This window comes from Pseudorca crassidens, chromosome 6, assembly GCF_039906515.1.
Source record: "Pseudorca crassidens isolate mPseCra1 chromosome 6, mPseCra1.hap1, whole genome shotgun sequence".
Taxonomy (NCBI): Eukaryota; Metazoa; Chordata; class Mammalia; order Artiodactyla; family Delphinidae; genus Pseudorca; species Pseudorca crassidens.
In genome coordinates this window covers 21,016,312-21,032,992 of record NC_090301.1, presented here as the reverse complement: position 1 = coordinate 21,032,992, position 16,681 = coordinate 21,016,312, and the positions used below count along the sequence as shown (strand labels likewise).

General features: G+C 44.5%; 1 protein-coding gene and 1 long non-coding RNA gene across 9 annotated transcripts in view; one reads left to right on the top strand and one right to left on the bottom strand.

Moving 5' to 3' along the window:
* Positions 1–8,605: 8,605 nt before the first annotated feature.
* LOC137226238 (uncharacterized) lies at positions 8,606–13,323 on the bottom strand. Its single transcript, XR_010944261.1, has 5 exons — positions 13,064–13,323; positions 12,712–12,947; positions 11,355–11,489; positions 9,517–9,615; positions 8,606–8,878 (listed from the first exon to the last, which is right to left on the bottom strand). It is a non-coding gene; the product is annotated as an uncharacterized lncRNA (long non-coding RNA).
* Positions 13,186–16,681, top strand: part of RPL37A (ribosomal protein L37a) — a 49,401-nt gene continuing 45,905 nt past the window's right edge. For 6 of the 8 annotated variants that reach the window (XR_010944258.1, XM_067740657.1, XM_067740655.1 and 3 more), the window contains exons 1-3: positions 13,187–13,344; positions 13,754–13,882; positions 14,460–14,542. Coding sequence is in view for 7 of the 8 variants with exons in the window: in XM_067740657.1 (XP_067596758.1) it covers positions 13,342–13,344; positions 13,754–13,882; positions 14,460–14,542 (215 nt within the window). In the remaining variant the exon portion in view is untranslated. Of the gene's footprint in view, positions 13,345–13,753; positions 13,883–14,459; positions 14,543–15,615; positions 15,862–16,681 lie in introns of those variants that run through there. The other 2 variants (XM_067740658.1, XM_067740652.1) reach the window with 2 other exon arrangements.

The following is a 16,681-nucleotide window of genomic DNA, read 5'->3' as shown; positions in this document are numbered from 1 at the left end:
AAAAGTCCAGGATCAGATGGTTTCACAGGTGAATTCTATCAAACATTTAGCGAAGGGCTAACACCCATCCTCAAACTCTTCCAAAAAATTGCAGAGGAAGGAACACTCCCAAACTCATTCCATGAGGCCACCATCACCCTGATAGCAAAACCAGACAAAGATACTACAAAAAAAGAAAATTACAGACCAATATTACTGATAAATATAGATGCAAAAAATCCTCAACAAAATACTAGCAAACAGAATCCAACAACATTAAAAAAATCATACACCATGATCAAGTGGGATTTATCTCAGGGATGCAAGGATTCTTCAATATACACAAATCAATCAATGTGATACACCATATTAACAAATTGAAGAATAAAAACCATATGATCATCTCAATAGATGCAGAAAAAGCTTTTGATAAAATTCAACACCCATTTATGATAAAAACTCTCCAGAAAGTGGGCATAGAGGGAACCTACCTCAACATAATAAAGGCCATATATGACAAACCCACAGCAAACATCATTCTCAATGGTGAAAAACTGAAAGCATTTCCTCTAAGATGAGGAACAAGATAAGGATGTCCACTCTTGCCACTATTTTTTTTTTTTTTTTTTTTTTGGCTGAGTTGGGTCTTCGTTGCAGTGCGCGGGCTTCTCATTGTGGTGGCTTCTCTTGTTATGGAGCATGGGCTCTAGGCACGCGGGCTTCAGTAGCTGTGGCACATGGGCTCAGCAGTTGTGGCTCACAGGCTCTAGAGTGCAGGCTCAGTAGTTGTGGCGCATGGGCTTAGTTGCTCCATGGCATGTGGGATGTTCCCAGACCAGGGCTTGAACCCGTGTCCCTGCATTGGCAGGTGGATTCTTAACCACTGTGCCACCACTATTATTCAACATAGTTTTGGAAGTCCTAGCCATGGCAATCAGATAAGAAAAAGAAATAAAAGGAATCCAAATTGGAAAAGAAGGAATAAAACTGTCACTGTCTGCAGATGACATAATACTACACATAGAGAATCCTAAAGATGTCACCAGAAAACTACTAGAGCTAATCAATGAATTTGGTAAAGTTGCAGGATACAAAATTTTTAATGCACAGAAATCTCTTGCATTCCTATACACTAACAACGAAAGATCAGAAAGAGAAATTAAGGAAACAATCCCATTCACCATTGCAACAAAAGGAATAAAATACCTAGGAATAAACCTACCTAAGGAGACAAAGACCTGTACTCAGAAAACTATAAGACAGCGATGAAAGAAATCAAAGATGACACAAACAGATGGAGAGATATAACATGTTCTTGGATTGGAAGAATCAACATTGTGAAAATGACTATACTACCCAAAGCAATCAACAGATTCAGTGCAATCACTATCAAATCACCAGTGGCATTTTTTACAGAACTAGAACAAAAAAGCTTAAAATTTGTATGGAAACACAAAAGACCCCGAATAGCCAAAGAAGTCTTGAGGGGAAAAAAACGGAGCTGGAGGAATCAGACTCCCTGACTTCAGACTATACTACAAAGTTACAGTAATCAAGACAATATGGTACTGGCACAAAAACAGAAATATAGATCAATGGAACAGGATAGAAAGGCCAGAGATAAACCCACACACATATGGTCAACTAATCTATGACAAAGGAGGCAGGGATATACAATGGAGAAAAGACAGTCTCTTCAGTAAGTGGTGCTGGGAAAACTGGACAGCTACATGTAAAAGAATGAAATTAGAACACTCCCTAACACCATACACAAAAATAAACTCAATATGGATTAGAGACCTAAATGTAAGACCAGACACTATAAAACTCTTAGAGGAAAACATAGGAAGAACACTCTTTGACATAAATCCCAGCAATATCTTTTTTGATCCACCTTCTAGAGTAATGGAAATAAAAATAAACAAATGGGACCTAATGAAACTTAGAAGCTTTTGCAAAGCAAACTACAAACAAGATGAAAAAACAACCCTCAGAATGGGAGGAAATATTTGCAAATGAATCAACAGACAAAGGACTAATCTCCAAAATATATAAAGAGCTCATGCAGCTCAATATTAAAAAAAACAAACAACCCAATCCAAAAATGGGCAGAAGACCTAAATAGACATTTCTCCAAAGAAGACATACAGATAGCCAAGAAGCACGTGAAAAGCTGCTCAACATCACTAATTATTAGAGAAATGCAATTCAAAACTACAATGAGGTATCACCTCACACCAGTTAGAATGGGCATCATCAGAAAATCTACAAACAACAAATGCTGGAGAGGCTGTGGAGAAAAGGGAACCCTCTTGCACTGTTGGTGGGAATGTAAATTGATACAGCCACTATGGAGAACAGTATGGAGGTTCCTTAAAAAACTAAAAATAGAACTATCATATGACCTGGCAATCCCACTACTGGGCATATACCCAGAGAAAACCATAATTCAAAAAGACACATGCACCCCAATGTTCACTGCAGCACTATTTACAATAGCCAGGTCATGGAAGCAACCTAAATGCCCATTGACAGACGAATGGATAAAGAAGATGTGGTACATATATACAATGGAATATTACTCAGCCATAAAAAGGAAAGAAATTGGGTCATTTGTAGAGCCGTGGATGAATCTAGAGATGTCACACAGAGTGAAGTAAGTCAGAAAGAGAAAACCAAATATCATATATTAATGCATATATGTGGAATCTAGAAAAATGATACAGATGAACAGGTTTGCAGGGCAGAAATAGAGACACAGATGTAGAGGACAAACGTATGGACACGAAGGGGATAAAGCAGAGGGGTAGTGGTGGGATGAATTGGGAGATTGGGATTGACATGTATACACTAATACGTATAAAATAGATAACTAATAAGAACCTGCTGTATATAAAAAAATAAAATAAAATTCATAAATAAGTAAATAAATTTTACTATAATTTTCCCCTAAATAGCAACTTAAATGTTTTCCTAAGAGTGATTAACATAGAGCAGTGGCTGCTGTTTCATCAGATAAGCTGTATTAAGTCCCTTCAAGAGTGGGAGCTCTGGGGCTTCCCTGGTGGTGCAGTGGTTGAGAGTCCGCCTGCCGATGAAGGGGACACGGGTTCGTGCCCCGGTCCGGGAAGATCCCACATGCCGTGGAGCGGCTGGGCCCGTGAGCCATGGCCGCTGAGCCTGCGCGTCCGGAGCCTGTGCTCCTCAACGGGGGAGGCCACAGCGGTGAGAGGCCCGCGTACCGCAAAAAAAAAAAAGTAGCCTTCTCCTGTGAGTCTGTAGACATCTGCAGAGATGCTGCCTCCTGCCTGCTGCTCCCTCCACCCTTATCAGAGCCTCTGGGGAGTGTGGGTACAGCTTCTCCATGGGCTCCACTGGCGGCGTTTGGTCAAGTTCTTTAATTGCTTAGGATCTCATTTCCTACTTCTATTAATAGTCCCTCCTTACTGCAGGGATATGGCTAGGATACAAGGGGTACAATTCAAAGGAAAAATGAATGTGTAGGTGATTTTGAGACATACAGTGCCACTTAGAAGAATCACTTCTAAGTTAAATTAACAGATAACCTGCCGCATTCACCCCGGGCCTGCCACACAGAGTGGCCTCCCGTGTTTTCTGGAAACGTCAGTTGGATTGAAGAAAATCTGGGGCCATCTCATACCACTCCTCTCCCCGCCATCAATGTTCCCCTTAAAGGCCCACTGCAGCTGCTTTGCCTCTGCTCACCAGGTCAGCAAGTGAAGTCTTGCTCCCTGAATGACCCTGGTTAATTTCTGCCTCTAGGGCCGGCGTCAGGAAGACTCCAAAAGGCAGCCTGTTAGCGTTGATCCGCTTGTGCTTGAATTAATCATGTCTTTTCCGTCTTGGCTTCCCACGAGCCTTTTTCTAGGTCAGAGGGAGAACTGAGAAACAGATCTGGAGGTGCCTTCCCCTCCTTCCCGGCTCTTGGGTTTTGCCTTATCTGTGCATTCTTGTCTATGGGAAACAATGTTTTCTGAAGCTCTTTTTTAGTGAAATTTAAACTGCAAAGGGAATGAAAAGAAGTCTATCCTTATTTTTTTACCCTATCCTCTGACTTCTTATCAAGTTCAGGATTACAATGTAGAAAAAGGCTTAGAAGCTTAAAGAGGATTCACTGGCTCAGTCTCTCATACCTATGTTTTTTGTTTGTTTTTTTGCTGTACGCGGGCCCAGCCGCTCCGTGGCATAGTGGGATCTTCCCAGACCGGGGCCCGAACCCGCGTCCCCTGCATCGGCAGGCGGACTCTCAACCACTGCGCCACCAGGGAAGCCCCCATGCCTATGTTTTATTTTGGTGCTGCGTCTTCCGGGGGGGCGGGTCTCAGCGAAAGAAATGGATTCCTCATCATAGCAGAAAGCATTGAGAAGCCTGTGAGTCACGGTCTTTGGGGTACTATGACAGCTAACAGTTATCTGATTTTGTAACACCCTCTGCCCACATCCCCCCCCAACCCATTCAACAGATACATTGAGTACCAAGCACTCTTCTTCTTCCTTTTAACCCCTCTTTTGGGGGATGAAACAGAACATACAAAAGACAAATTTACAGCTTAACAAAATATTATAAAATAATTATAATATTATTAAATATTATTTAAATATTATTTAAAATATTTATAAAATAAAAACCTGTGTAACCATGACACCAAAGTTATGAATATATCATCTTCTAGAAGCTTTATTGTTTTGCTTTTAATGTTTAGATGTACAATCCAACTGGAGTTTATTTTTGCACATGGAGTGAGATAAGGTCAAGGTTAATATTTTTCCATATGAATATGCAGTTATCTCAGCACCATTTACTGAAAAGCCTGTCCCTTCAGCCACTGCTCTATTCACTACTATAAATTTTATAGAAAAATGAACTAATCTAGAAATGCCTAAATAAAAAAATGAAAGTCCTACATCCTCATCCCTCCTACTCCTAGCCCTATTTCCTAGAGGTAACAACTAATATAAACAATTTGGGATGAAGCCATTGGTAACTTATTCCCTTTGTATACAAATCTGTGTAAATATACAGAGAATTTGCTTTTATAAAAATTGTATCAAATGCTTCATACTGACAATGGCTCATTTTACATAATACATTTGGCCATTGTTTCATATTGCTCTCCCTTATCCCTTTTAAGAGGTGCCAAGTAACTCCCACCCTGATGGATTTAACTGCCTGTGTCAATTCTCTATGAAATGTCCATTCAAAACAACAACCAACCACTAGAATGAATTTAAAGTAAATTTGTAGAGAGAAGAGAGGAAGGAAGGAATCCATGCGCTGAATCCAGTTCAGACAGCTGATTCTCTCCAGGTGTCCAGGCCTTGGCCTTGGCAGCCTCTCCCTCCTCTTGCTGAGTCAGCTCTTCCCAGGGGAGCCTGGCTTGCAGTACTCTTTGACAGTTCTATGCAGACTTTGCTCTCGTCTGTGGCCATCAGAGAAGGGCGAGCAAGAGCTCTTCAGGCACAAAGTGAAGAAACAACATGGGCCCCGGGACCCCGGGATAAGCCCTTTCTGTCTCCAGCATGAGATGAGTGTAGCATGATGCTTGCACCTCAGATTTCTTTCAAGAATAAAATGTTCCATATGCCCCCAAGAGAGCTGGTCAATGCAGCAGCTACAAGAACTCTTCTCTGGAGGCAACTTTTAACTTATTTATTTTTCTAAAGGCAAAAGGTGAATTTTGAGGGCTCCTGTGGAGGAGTGACTCAGCAGAGCTTTTGTTTTGTTTTGTTTTTGCGGTACACGGGCCTCTCACTCTTGTGGCCTCTCCCGTTGCGGACGCAGGCTCCGGACGCGCAGGCTCAGCGGCCATGGCTCACGGGCCCAGCCGCTCCGCGGCATGTGGGATCCTCGCGGACCGGGGCACGAACCTGTGTCCCCTGTATCGGCAGGCGGACTGTCAACCACTGCGCCACCAGGGAAGCCCTCAGCAGAGGTTTTGACTGGGACTTTTATGGGCACACATCACAGTTAACAACTTCTACACCTGATGATCCTCTGATGGGGGTGGAGATTTATTAGCCCACAGGTAAGACAAATGGAGACTCCACGCACAGTTCTCTGAAGTCACTTAGGGCTGATTTCGTGAGAGTGCTACTTGTACATCCTCAAGCTTGCTATTTAAAGTGAAGTGTTGAGTTTTGAAAAAACTGCTCTGAGCACGAACAATTTCCTCTTTTATTTATTTATTTTTGGCTGCCTTGGGTCTTCGTTGCTGCGCACGGGCTTTCTCCAGTTCGGCGAGCGGGGGCTACTCGTCATTCGTTGTGGTGCGCGGGCTTCTCATTGCAGTGGCTTCTCTCGTTGCGGAGCACGGGGTCTAGGCGTGCAGACTTCCGTAGTTGTGGCACACGTGCTCTAGAGCTCAGGCTCAGTAGTTGTGGCCCACGGTTCAGTTGCTCCACGGTGTGTGGGAGTCTTCCCAGACCAGGAATCGAACCTGTGTCCCCTGCCTTGGCAGGCGGATTCTTAACCACTGCACCAACCAGGGGAGTCCCAACGACTTCCTCTTATAATGGAGTGTCTCATTTGCAGGCACTCTACTGCATTTCTACTCATGCATCCTCTCTTCTCTTGCTCTCTGTGTCCCTTTGAAGGCCAGAGACATAGGAGGCTATACAGGAGATGGGGAGGGCGATGGTAAATGTGCTAAAAGGTGGTCTGAATTAGACTCTAGAGCCAGCCCAGGAGAGCTCATCTCAGCTCGGGCTGCCCCAGTGCGAGGCTGGCCGTGCTTACCCACCCACCCTGGACAAGTGAGCACCACTCCTGCCTGGCCTAGAGGCACAGACTGGAACAGGAGGGCCATGAGAGTGCTTGGGTTTTTTTTGTTTTGTTTTTTGGCTAAGCCACACGGCTTGCAGGATCTTAGTTCCCTGACCAGGGATTGAACCCACGCCACCACAGTGAAAGTGCCGAGTCCCAACCACTGGACCACCAGGGAACTTCCAAGCGCTTGTTTCTCAACACTCCTTCACCAGTCCTGTTTGTTGGCACTAATACGTTTTAATTTAGTTTTCTGGAGACAGGGCATAGTTTGGGTGGAAAGGTTTCCAGAAATTGTCCCCCAAAGGCAGTGTGTTTCTCTTCTGGAGGAGACTTGCTCCCTTGGCCCCTTGCCGTCCTCCACCCTAAAGGGACAGAGAATGTGTGGGTGGAGCCTCTGGTGAAACTGAGGGACACTGAGTACACCCTACTCCATCGGCAGTAGCCATGTAGTCGGTGGCAGTAGCCATGACTATAATAGTCTCATTGCGCTCAAGCTAAAGGAATTAAAGGAGACAAGAGATGCGCATACTTTTAAGAAGAAGTAGAAAGCAGATATGCTGAAGTTCCCTGAGTGTGGCAGAACAGAAAATAGGATTGAAAAGGCATCAAGAGACATTGCAATCATGTATCATCATCACCATCTCAACAATACTAGCCGTCATTTAGAAATGCCCACCAGGTACCTCACGGAAATTATTTAATCGTCCCAAGAACCTTAGAAGTTATGGTATACTCATTTTGCAGCTGAGGAAACAGCTTGAATCTTGTGATATAGTAGAAAGAGCACTAGTCTGGAAGTCATTTATTGGCTGTATGACCTTGGGCAAGTCATTTGACCTCGCTGGGCTTCAGTTTCCAGTTGGAGCTATGTTATCTCTAAAGCCTTTCTTTAGTTCTAACATAAGTGGATTGACCTTGTAAGGCAGAGAAGCCCAGATAAATAAAACCCTTAAAACCCATCATCGCCATTATACCGTCCAAGGTAACACTTCCCCACTCAATACATATCCATTACCACTGATGTGCCAGGCTCTGTGCTCAGTCCTGGGAGCAGAGGTGGACAACTGAGGCCCTGTCTTCAGGGAGTTGACTTGTGGTGACCTTGGCTTGTTGTTTTTCAAATAGACTTCATGTTTAGAAAAGTTTTAGATTTATAAAGAAATTGAAGAGATAGTACAGACAGTTCCCATATACTTTCTCACCCAGTTCCCCCGTTAACATCTTACATTAGTATGGTACATTCCTTATAATCAATGAACCGATATTGAGACATTATTATTAACTTAAATGTATAGTTTATTCAGAGCGCCTTAGTTTTTACCTAACTTCTTCTGTTCCAGGATCTCATTTTTACATTTAGTCATCATGTCGCCTTAAGCTCCTCTTGGCTGTGACAGTTTCTCAGACTCTCTTGCTTTTTATGATCTTAACAGTTTGGGGGAGTGCCGGTCAAGTATTTTGTAGGACACCCCACTATTGGAATTTGTCTGATTTTTTTTGTGTGTGACTAGACTGGGGTTATGGGTTTGGGGGAGGAGGATCACAAAAATAAAGTGCCACTGTCACCACATCTATCAGACGGACACACTCTCTCCATGATTTACGACTGTTTGATATTGACCTTGACCTGTTTGGCAGGTTTCTCCACTCTAAAGTTACTCTTTTTTTCCCCTTTTTTGTGCTCTTTGGAAGAAGTCACTCTGCACAGCCCACACTTAAGGAGTGAGGAGTTATAGCCCCCTTCCTAGAGGGCACATAATCCACAAAAATTATCTAGAATTCTTCTGCAAGAGAGATTCTCCCCCATTTATTTATTTATTTATTCAACCATTTATTTGTATCAGCATGAACTCATGGACATTTATTTTCTACTTTGGGTTAAAAATCAATAAAACTTTATTTTTTGCTCAAAAATTTCCAGACTTATCCATTGGGAGTTCTTTCAGTCGGTTCCCATGGCTCTTTGACGGAGCTCCGTCACAGCAGGGTTTTTCTGCTTTTTGTGTTGTGAGCACTCCTTTACTTTCTGGCACTACAAGATGCTCCAGGCTCATCTTGTACATGTTCTGCCCCAGTCCTAGAATCAGTCATTTCTCCAAGGAGCCCTGGTTCCTTTCATCGTGTAACAGAATGATATTAGAAACCATGATGAGAGCTAGGTGTACTCATTGCTAATGGACTTAAAAAATTTTTTTTTCCAATTATACATACTCATTATAAAAGATAATTAGAAAATGCAGAAATGTATAAAAACAAAACTCAATTTAAATATTCCCACAACCCACAACCACAGAAAAGTAGACTTTTTGCTTTTTCTCTGGAATTACATAGCCAGAGCTGGCATAACAGAACAGGGAGGGTAAAGAAAGAACTGCTTTTGTTCCACACAAAAAGTCTACAGGATGGTGAGAACACAAATTGCCCGGTCAGTCCTCTGCCCCAACAGCACTCAAGGTCTGGAAACTCTTCCTGGAATCACAGAACACAAGAACTGGATGGGACCCTAGAGGTCATCTTGTCCAGCCCCTCATTGTAAAGATGGTCAGTGCTGGGAGGCAGGAGGTGGTTCTCCGGGCCATGCAGGGACCGTGGCTAACCCAAAATCATACCACAAGGTAGTCAGAAAGCCTGCCCTAGACCAAGTGCCAGAGACCCGATTTCAAGTTAAGAACGTCTTCTGCTGTGATTTAGTTCAGTGCACTAAATATTATGACTTGGAGTGGTATAAGCCAACAATTAACAGAACTTACTTTGGGGTCAGATAGATGTGGATTTCAGTTCTAGTTCCACCACACTGCTGTGTGCCCTTGGACAAAGTACTTAACTTCTCTGAGTGGCAGTCTCTCCATCTGAAATGATAACAGGAATAGTTACAACTGTATAGTATTTACTATGTTCCAGGCACTGTGGCAAACGCTTGTCATGTGTTTAACCCATTGGCTCTTTACAACAACATCATGAGGTAGGTATTATAGTCATTCAGATTTTACAGTTGAGGAAACCGACACAGAGAAAAGGAAAATAACTTATCAGAGGCCTCACAAGGGGTAAATAGCAGAGCCCTGCTTTGAAACCAGACCTATGTTCCTTACCATAACTAGTAAGACCTCCTCTCTTTATCCTAATGATGAAGATAATGATTCTTCCTATCTCAAAGGATCATAGTGAAAAGTAAATGTGAACATCCATGTAAAATACTCAGAACAGTGCCCACCATATGGTACCTTCCAGAACATGCCAGCTGGCATTATTGCTATCACTTCTGCTGCTTTGAGCCCCAGTGAGACAGGCTAGGACCTGGGGCCCTTCGCTGCAGTGCTTGCATCTGGACAACAAAATACAAAGAACCTATATGGTACTAAAAATAACTGCGTGCATGCGCAGCTGGGGCAAATTCTGCACAAAAGACACAAAGAGACCAAACAACCCAGCTGCTACTTTTGAAGAGCCAGGAGCAAAAGCAGGGTACTGCACATGCGCCTGCACACAACACCTTCTAAGCCACCGCTCCGCCTGGCCCCTGGACACACCCCTACCCGCGCCCCATAAGAGGAACCAGCTGGCTCCCACTCAGGGAGCAAGCAAGCAAGGGGACCTGTTGTTTCTCCTCGATCCCCGCTGCTGCAGCAGGGGCCCCAATAAAGCCTTGCCTGAATTTCTTGTCTGGCCTCTGATCAATTTCTATTGATTAAGGAGGCCAAGAACCCTGGTCGGTGACAACTCTACCCATCCTGTACTCAAATCTTGAAGGGTTGAATGATCGTAACCATATGAAATTCGAAGTATGTAACTGTCTGCAAGGTGTGTGTGTGGGTTTTTTTTGGTCAGGTAAGGTTTTACTGGGGCCCCTGCCGCAGCAAGGAGGAGTGAGAACTAACAGGTTCTCACAGGTTTCCTTGCTTGCTTGGGAACTGCAAGGGTGGGGACAGCAGGTTCCTTATATGGGGCGAGGGTGGGAGTGTGTCCAGGGGTCGGACTGGAGGGGCGGCTTAGGTGTTTTGCCCACCCCTCTGGTGGTGTTGAGTGCAGGGAGCATGCTCAGTACCCTGCCTTTGCTCCCTTCACCCAGTTTTTGCTTCTGGCTCTTCAGAAATGGCAGTTGGGCTTTATCGATCTTTTGTATCTTTTGTCCAGAATTTGCCCCACCTGGTCATGCACGCAGTCATTTTTAGTCCCATACAGTTTCTTTGTATTTTGTTGCTGGAGGAGAGGTGTGTCCAGGTGCAAGCGCGGCAGCGAAGGGTCCCTGGCCGCAGCCTGTCTCATTCCCCCGGAGAGATTCTACACCCCTATTCTTTTCTTTTTTGCGGTACGCGGGCCTCTCACTGTCGTGGCCTCTCCCGTTGCGGAGCACAGGCTCCGGACGCGCAGGCTCAGCGGCCATGGCTTACGAGCCCAGCCGCTCCACCGCATGTGGGATCTTCCCGGACCGGGGCACGAACCCGTGTCCTCTGCGTCGGCAGGCAGACTCTCAACCACTGTGCCACCAGGGAAGCCCCTACACCCTTATTCTTAAGGGGGAAGGGGCCGAAGGTCTCTTCTTCTGAAACTTCTTCCTGCTGGACGGGGGCCGCCGACCGTAGCCTACCCTAGAGGTGTAGATGTCCCTCGCTGACTGTTCCAAGGACCTGTAGGGACCTGGGCCACTCTCTGCTGGAATGGGTTGAATTCCTTGAGCCATAGTGAGCCTTACTTCAAACTGTTGGAGCCTAGAAGACACAAACTTAACCAAAAGGTTAAACAAACACGGGCCAAAATGAGAAGAACAACAACAGCCTTAAAGAGTCTAGAAAGGGAAGGAACCAGGTTAACTTTGGGAGGGCTTCTTTAACTGTTGACCAGACGGGGAGGCGCTGTCACCCCTACCAAGAAGCCATCCTTTCTGGGTGTATATTTTTGTTCATCTCAGGGTTAAAGTTTAACGTTTCTCTATTATTAGAGTGGAAGGTCGGACCTGTTGGTCCCAGGTCTCCTTGGACAAAAAAGTCTTAGTCACAGGTTTACAACAGTAGGGAAAACAATGGAGTACTAGACGAAATATAGCATAAATCAGTATGACTGAAAAGGAAAGGGTTATAAGAAAACGAAAACCTCCTACCAGAAAGTTTTTTATACCTTGTGGGATCCAAGAGAACAAACTAGAGAACCAGTTTTTAATTTCCCTGCCCATATTCAATAGTGAGGATTGGTGGTTAATTGTCTGCTGAAGCCAGGTGGCTTGTAGAATTTTAATATACCATGAGCCATGAACACATGCACAATCATTTGTGAACTGAAGCCTTTTTTTTTTTTTTTTTTTTGCGTTACGCGGGCCTCTCACTGTTGTGGCCTCTCCTGTTGCGGAGCACAGGCTCCGGACGCGCAGGCCCAGCGGCCATGGCTCACGGGCCCAGACGCTCCGCGGCATGTGGGATCCTCCCGAACCGGGGCATGAACCCGTGTCCCCTGCATCGGCAGGCAGACTCTCAACCACTGCACCACCAGGGAAGCCCGTGAAGCCAGTTTTTAACCTGAATTCTGCCTGGAAACAAGGTCAAGTAATCCCACAATGCCTTTCGGCACTCATGGTCTTTCTTAGCTCCTAAATCATGGATCCTCCCTTACACTTTTATTTCAAAATTCTCTGAGCTTCCTCTCCTCGGGCGTAACCATCTTCTGAGAAAAGGCAGCAAAACTTTCAAGAGCGTGTTCTACATGTTCCCAGCCTCTTTATTTGAACATACCCTTCAGTTCCTGGCCTTAACCAGAAACCTAGCTCTTTTCTGCTGACCCTTACGAAGGAGCTGGAAGGAAAGATAATAGATGTGATTCAAGAGTGAGATGCTGGGCTTAAGGTTTCAGGCAGGGACCTGACAGCTGAGGATGGGGCCGTGAGAGTGGATTCTGAAATGAAGCGGGAGGTAGGCCATCAGAACTGAGATGGAGGGAGAAGCTGAAAGACTTACATGGTTCACTCCTCCCCAGCCTTCGGATCTGACTTTCCTCAGGGAACCCAAGGCTCTTCCGTTTTAGGAGTCGGTGGAACCATCTTCCTTTCTTCAGAGCTCTGATCGGTTTTATAACTTGTTAATGTGGTCATATGGCTTCCTCTGGCTGGACTGTAACTTATGAGTGGAGCCTTGGTCCTTAGTCACCTCTGTGCCGGCCCCCTGCACAGGGCCTGCCGCTTTTAGAAGGCATACTGTAGAAAGCAATGAGATTTGGAATCATAAGATCTAAGCCCTTATCTAAGCCAAGCGCCAGTGAGCAAGTCACTTAAATTCTGAATCTTGTCCATAAAAATGACGGAAATCGTACCTGCTTTGCAGGATTTCGTGAGATATGTGTCAGATAATGTCGATGTGGGAAAGTGCTTCTGCTACACAGTTTGTTGCTACAACCTGTTAAAGAGTAAACCTGTCTCAGAAGCGTCCAGCCACACCCTGCGGGAGGCACCCGGAATGAGAAAAACCTCCGAACCATAGAGTTCAGTTCCTAGCTGGGCCTCCCAGCCCTCCACTTCCGCTTGACCGCCTAAAACCGCGCCTGCGCAGTTGGCCACTTCCTCTGTGGGCTTGGACCTAGGTTGCTGCGTCATGGTGAGTGTTGCTCCCGGGTGAGGCCTAGATGTGTATCCGCTTGCATCTATCCTTTTTTTGTTTGTTTCTTCGTCCTAACCTACCTCTCTTGCTCGCCCGCTCTGTGCCGTGTCCCCGGCCTCTGTACCCTCGCCGCTCCTTTCGGACGCGGCCTGGAGCGGATGGGCAGGGGAGCTTGGCGGGGGGCTGGCGCGTCCGGCCGGGTTAACCGGGTGCCCTCGGAGCACCGGGCCCACCGTCGGTCCTGGTTTTACCGGGATAGGGTGGAATGGGGGGAGCTGCGTGACAGGCGGGGGCTGGGTGGGTGGAAGAATGGCGTATGGAGGCCCCGGGACTTGGTGGAGGGGCGAAGTCTCCGTTTCTTGGTCCTAATATCGGCTGGTTTCTCTCTTAATCTCATTCTTAACAGGCGAAACGCACCAAGAAGGTCGGAATCGTGGGCAAATACGGGACCCGTTATGGTGCCTCCCTGAGGAAAATGGTGAAGAAAATTGAAATCAGCCAGCACGCCAAGTACACTTGCTCCTTCTGTGGCAAGGTAAGATGGGCGCTGGGACGGGGGCGGGGAGAGGGAGGGAAGGTTTCCTTCTGAAGTGAGCCCTCTCTTGAAGGAAGTTTATAAGTGGTTTGCTGGTTCTAAGTTGTTGAGCGGTTAGAGTTGCACATACCATGGGTGACCCGTTATGAGATAAGAGTATTGTTTATAATTTCAGGTTTTGTCAAATGCTTTTCATTTAAAGAAAACTATTTGGGAGCTAAAGGGGGAAAAATTATTTGGCAGCCCCAGCCGAAACCAAACCTGCTTTGTGGGACATGCTCTGTGTTTTGTCTACTGATGTTGCTAGAGATTTTTGTTAAATATTTGTATGTTTATTGTGTGCAAAAGTACTGTTATGGCGATGCTTGTTTTGGGGGGAGGGAAGGGTCTTCCACATCCCTGGCAGTGTCACCATGGTGAATGCAAATTTTGCACCAGCGAACTTGAAATTAGAAAAAACATGAATAGCCACATAAAATACACCAGCTTTAGTTTTCTAGTGTAATTCAGACCCCTGGATGTTTATTATATAAAAGGCTCTTTTTTGGTCATAGGAAAAATTGATTGTCTTTTACAGACCAAGATGAAGAGACGAGCTGTGGGCATTTGGCACTGTGGTTCCTGCATGAAAACGGTAGCTGGTGGTGCGTGGACCTACAAGTGAGTCCATTTCTTTATGGTATTTGGAAGTGTTTGGAGCATGTCGAAATTCCAGGTTTGTTGCCGGATGGGCTAGTTTGTTTAACAGGTCTGTTAGTTGGGCTGACTGCTGAACGCTGTGTGGCAGGCTGTTTTTATAAAAACTAAGAGGTCAGTCAGCTTATTACTGTATGTGTATTGAGGCCATGTGGGCCGCCACGCCTTTGCCACTCTATAAACTGTATTGGTTGGACTTTTTCAGCTTTGTGACTGACAAGGGCCAGGTGATATTTATTGCTGTGATAAACCTCTGTGCTGGTTATTGATTGTGTGGACTCCTGAGTTTATCCGTTTCTGGAAACTCAGGCCACTCTTGAAGGCCGCTAACCTTGGAATTCATTGCTGACCCTGAAGGTTGACATGTTTTTCCTCTAGCTAGTGTGTGGACTTGTGCTGTCCAATACACTAGTCACTTACATATAGTTAAGGGACTTCGCTAGTGTAGTTGAAGTTGTTGATTTTTGTTAAATTTAAAACGGAAACAATGTAAAACGTTGGAAAATGTTGAAATGATAATGTGGATATACATAAAAGCACCTGTGGGAGTGTCTGTGAGGATGGAAGGGGAAGTGGGGAGTTGGTTGCTCTCTTGGCCGTGATGGTTAAATTAGCATTCATCTGCCACGTGGGGGTGGGGTGGGTGTGTGTTTTTCAGGTGCAGTTCCTGAGTGTTGTGGCAAAACATTCTTCTGTCATTTCCACAATGTACTGTAGTCTGCTTTACTACCTTAGTCATTGTTTTCTTGATATCTCACCGTACCATCTTATAATTTATTAGTTTCTTCGGACATTCTGTCCGTTCTCTTTTAATGAGTTTAGTCAGCCTCCTGTAGTCATTCCTTCATGTTAATTTCATGCTCTGCTGTCTGAGAAATCAGACGCATGAGATTGCCTAATTCTTCAGGTTCTGAAGATGTGGCTGTTAATAGATGCCATCATCATCATTAAGATTGTAATGTAAAAATGAGGCACATTTCTCATTTGCCATTCTACATGTTAACTAGTTTTGGAACCAAATTTGTTTTTCTTTCCAGCACCACTTCTGCCGTCACAGTAAAGTCTGCCATCAGAAGACTGAAGGAATTGAAGGACCAGTAGAAGCGCCACCATTTGATACGTTGCTAGCCTATAATAAATGGGTTAATTTATGTAACAAAATTACTTTGGTTTGTTGTTAATTCTATTAGTTAGACGTTCTTATTTGCATTGCATTAACTTGCTTTCTAAAAAAGGACTTGGATATTAAAATTCTTTCAATTTTTGTTGGAAGAACATACTCAGATGGGTTGTCATAATCCAGTTTTTTCAATAGTCAAATGGTACATGACATAAAAATATGAGCCTAAGTCTGTTCTTGCCAGTTAGATTTCTTTGAGATACATTGGTTCAAAAAACGCAAACTGTTTTAAAATCACAGTTAATATATAGATTTTAATATTTTGAAGGCAGGATGACATGCACTACCTGTTAACTTGGTGTTTTGTCTGACCACACACTGACCTTGTAGAAATGTTTGACACAGGCCTACAGGAATGGGATTTTGGATCCACATAGGGAGTTGAACAAGCATTAGGTGGCTGCGGTTAAGAAGCACCAACTCAGCCAAACTGCCTAGGTAGTTGTGTGGTGTATGTTAAGTTTCTTAACTTCTCTGCTTAGTTTCCCGCGTAATGCCTGGTAGTAGAATGGAGTATGTGATGGGAGCTGGGATCACTAATTTGGAGTCTTATTTGAAGGCTTTTGTGTTACTTTGCTTGGGAATTTGGGTGTGATTCTGTAGGCAATAGAGAATTACTAGAATTTTAAAATGGTAAGGTGACGTTTAACATTTGTTGAGCCTGGGTATTCTAAGCATAGAGTATTATTTAATACCACAACAACTTAATGAAGTGTAGATAATCTCATTTACATGTGACAAAGTTATATAACTTGTATATGATGAAGCTGGGATTTCAACCCATGCATTCTTAGCTCCAGAGCTGATACGCCTAGACATAGTTGTTTTTTTTATGATAGTTTAAGAGGAGTGGGTGGGGGGCATAGAGACCAATTAGAAGGCTGTTGAAATAGTAAGTTTTTTTTTTTTTCTCTTGGTACGTG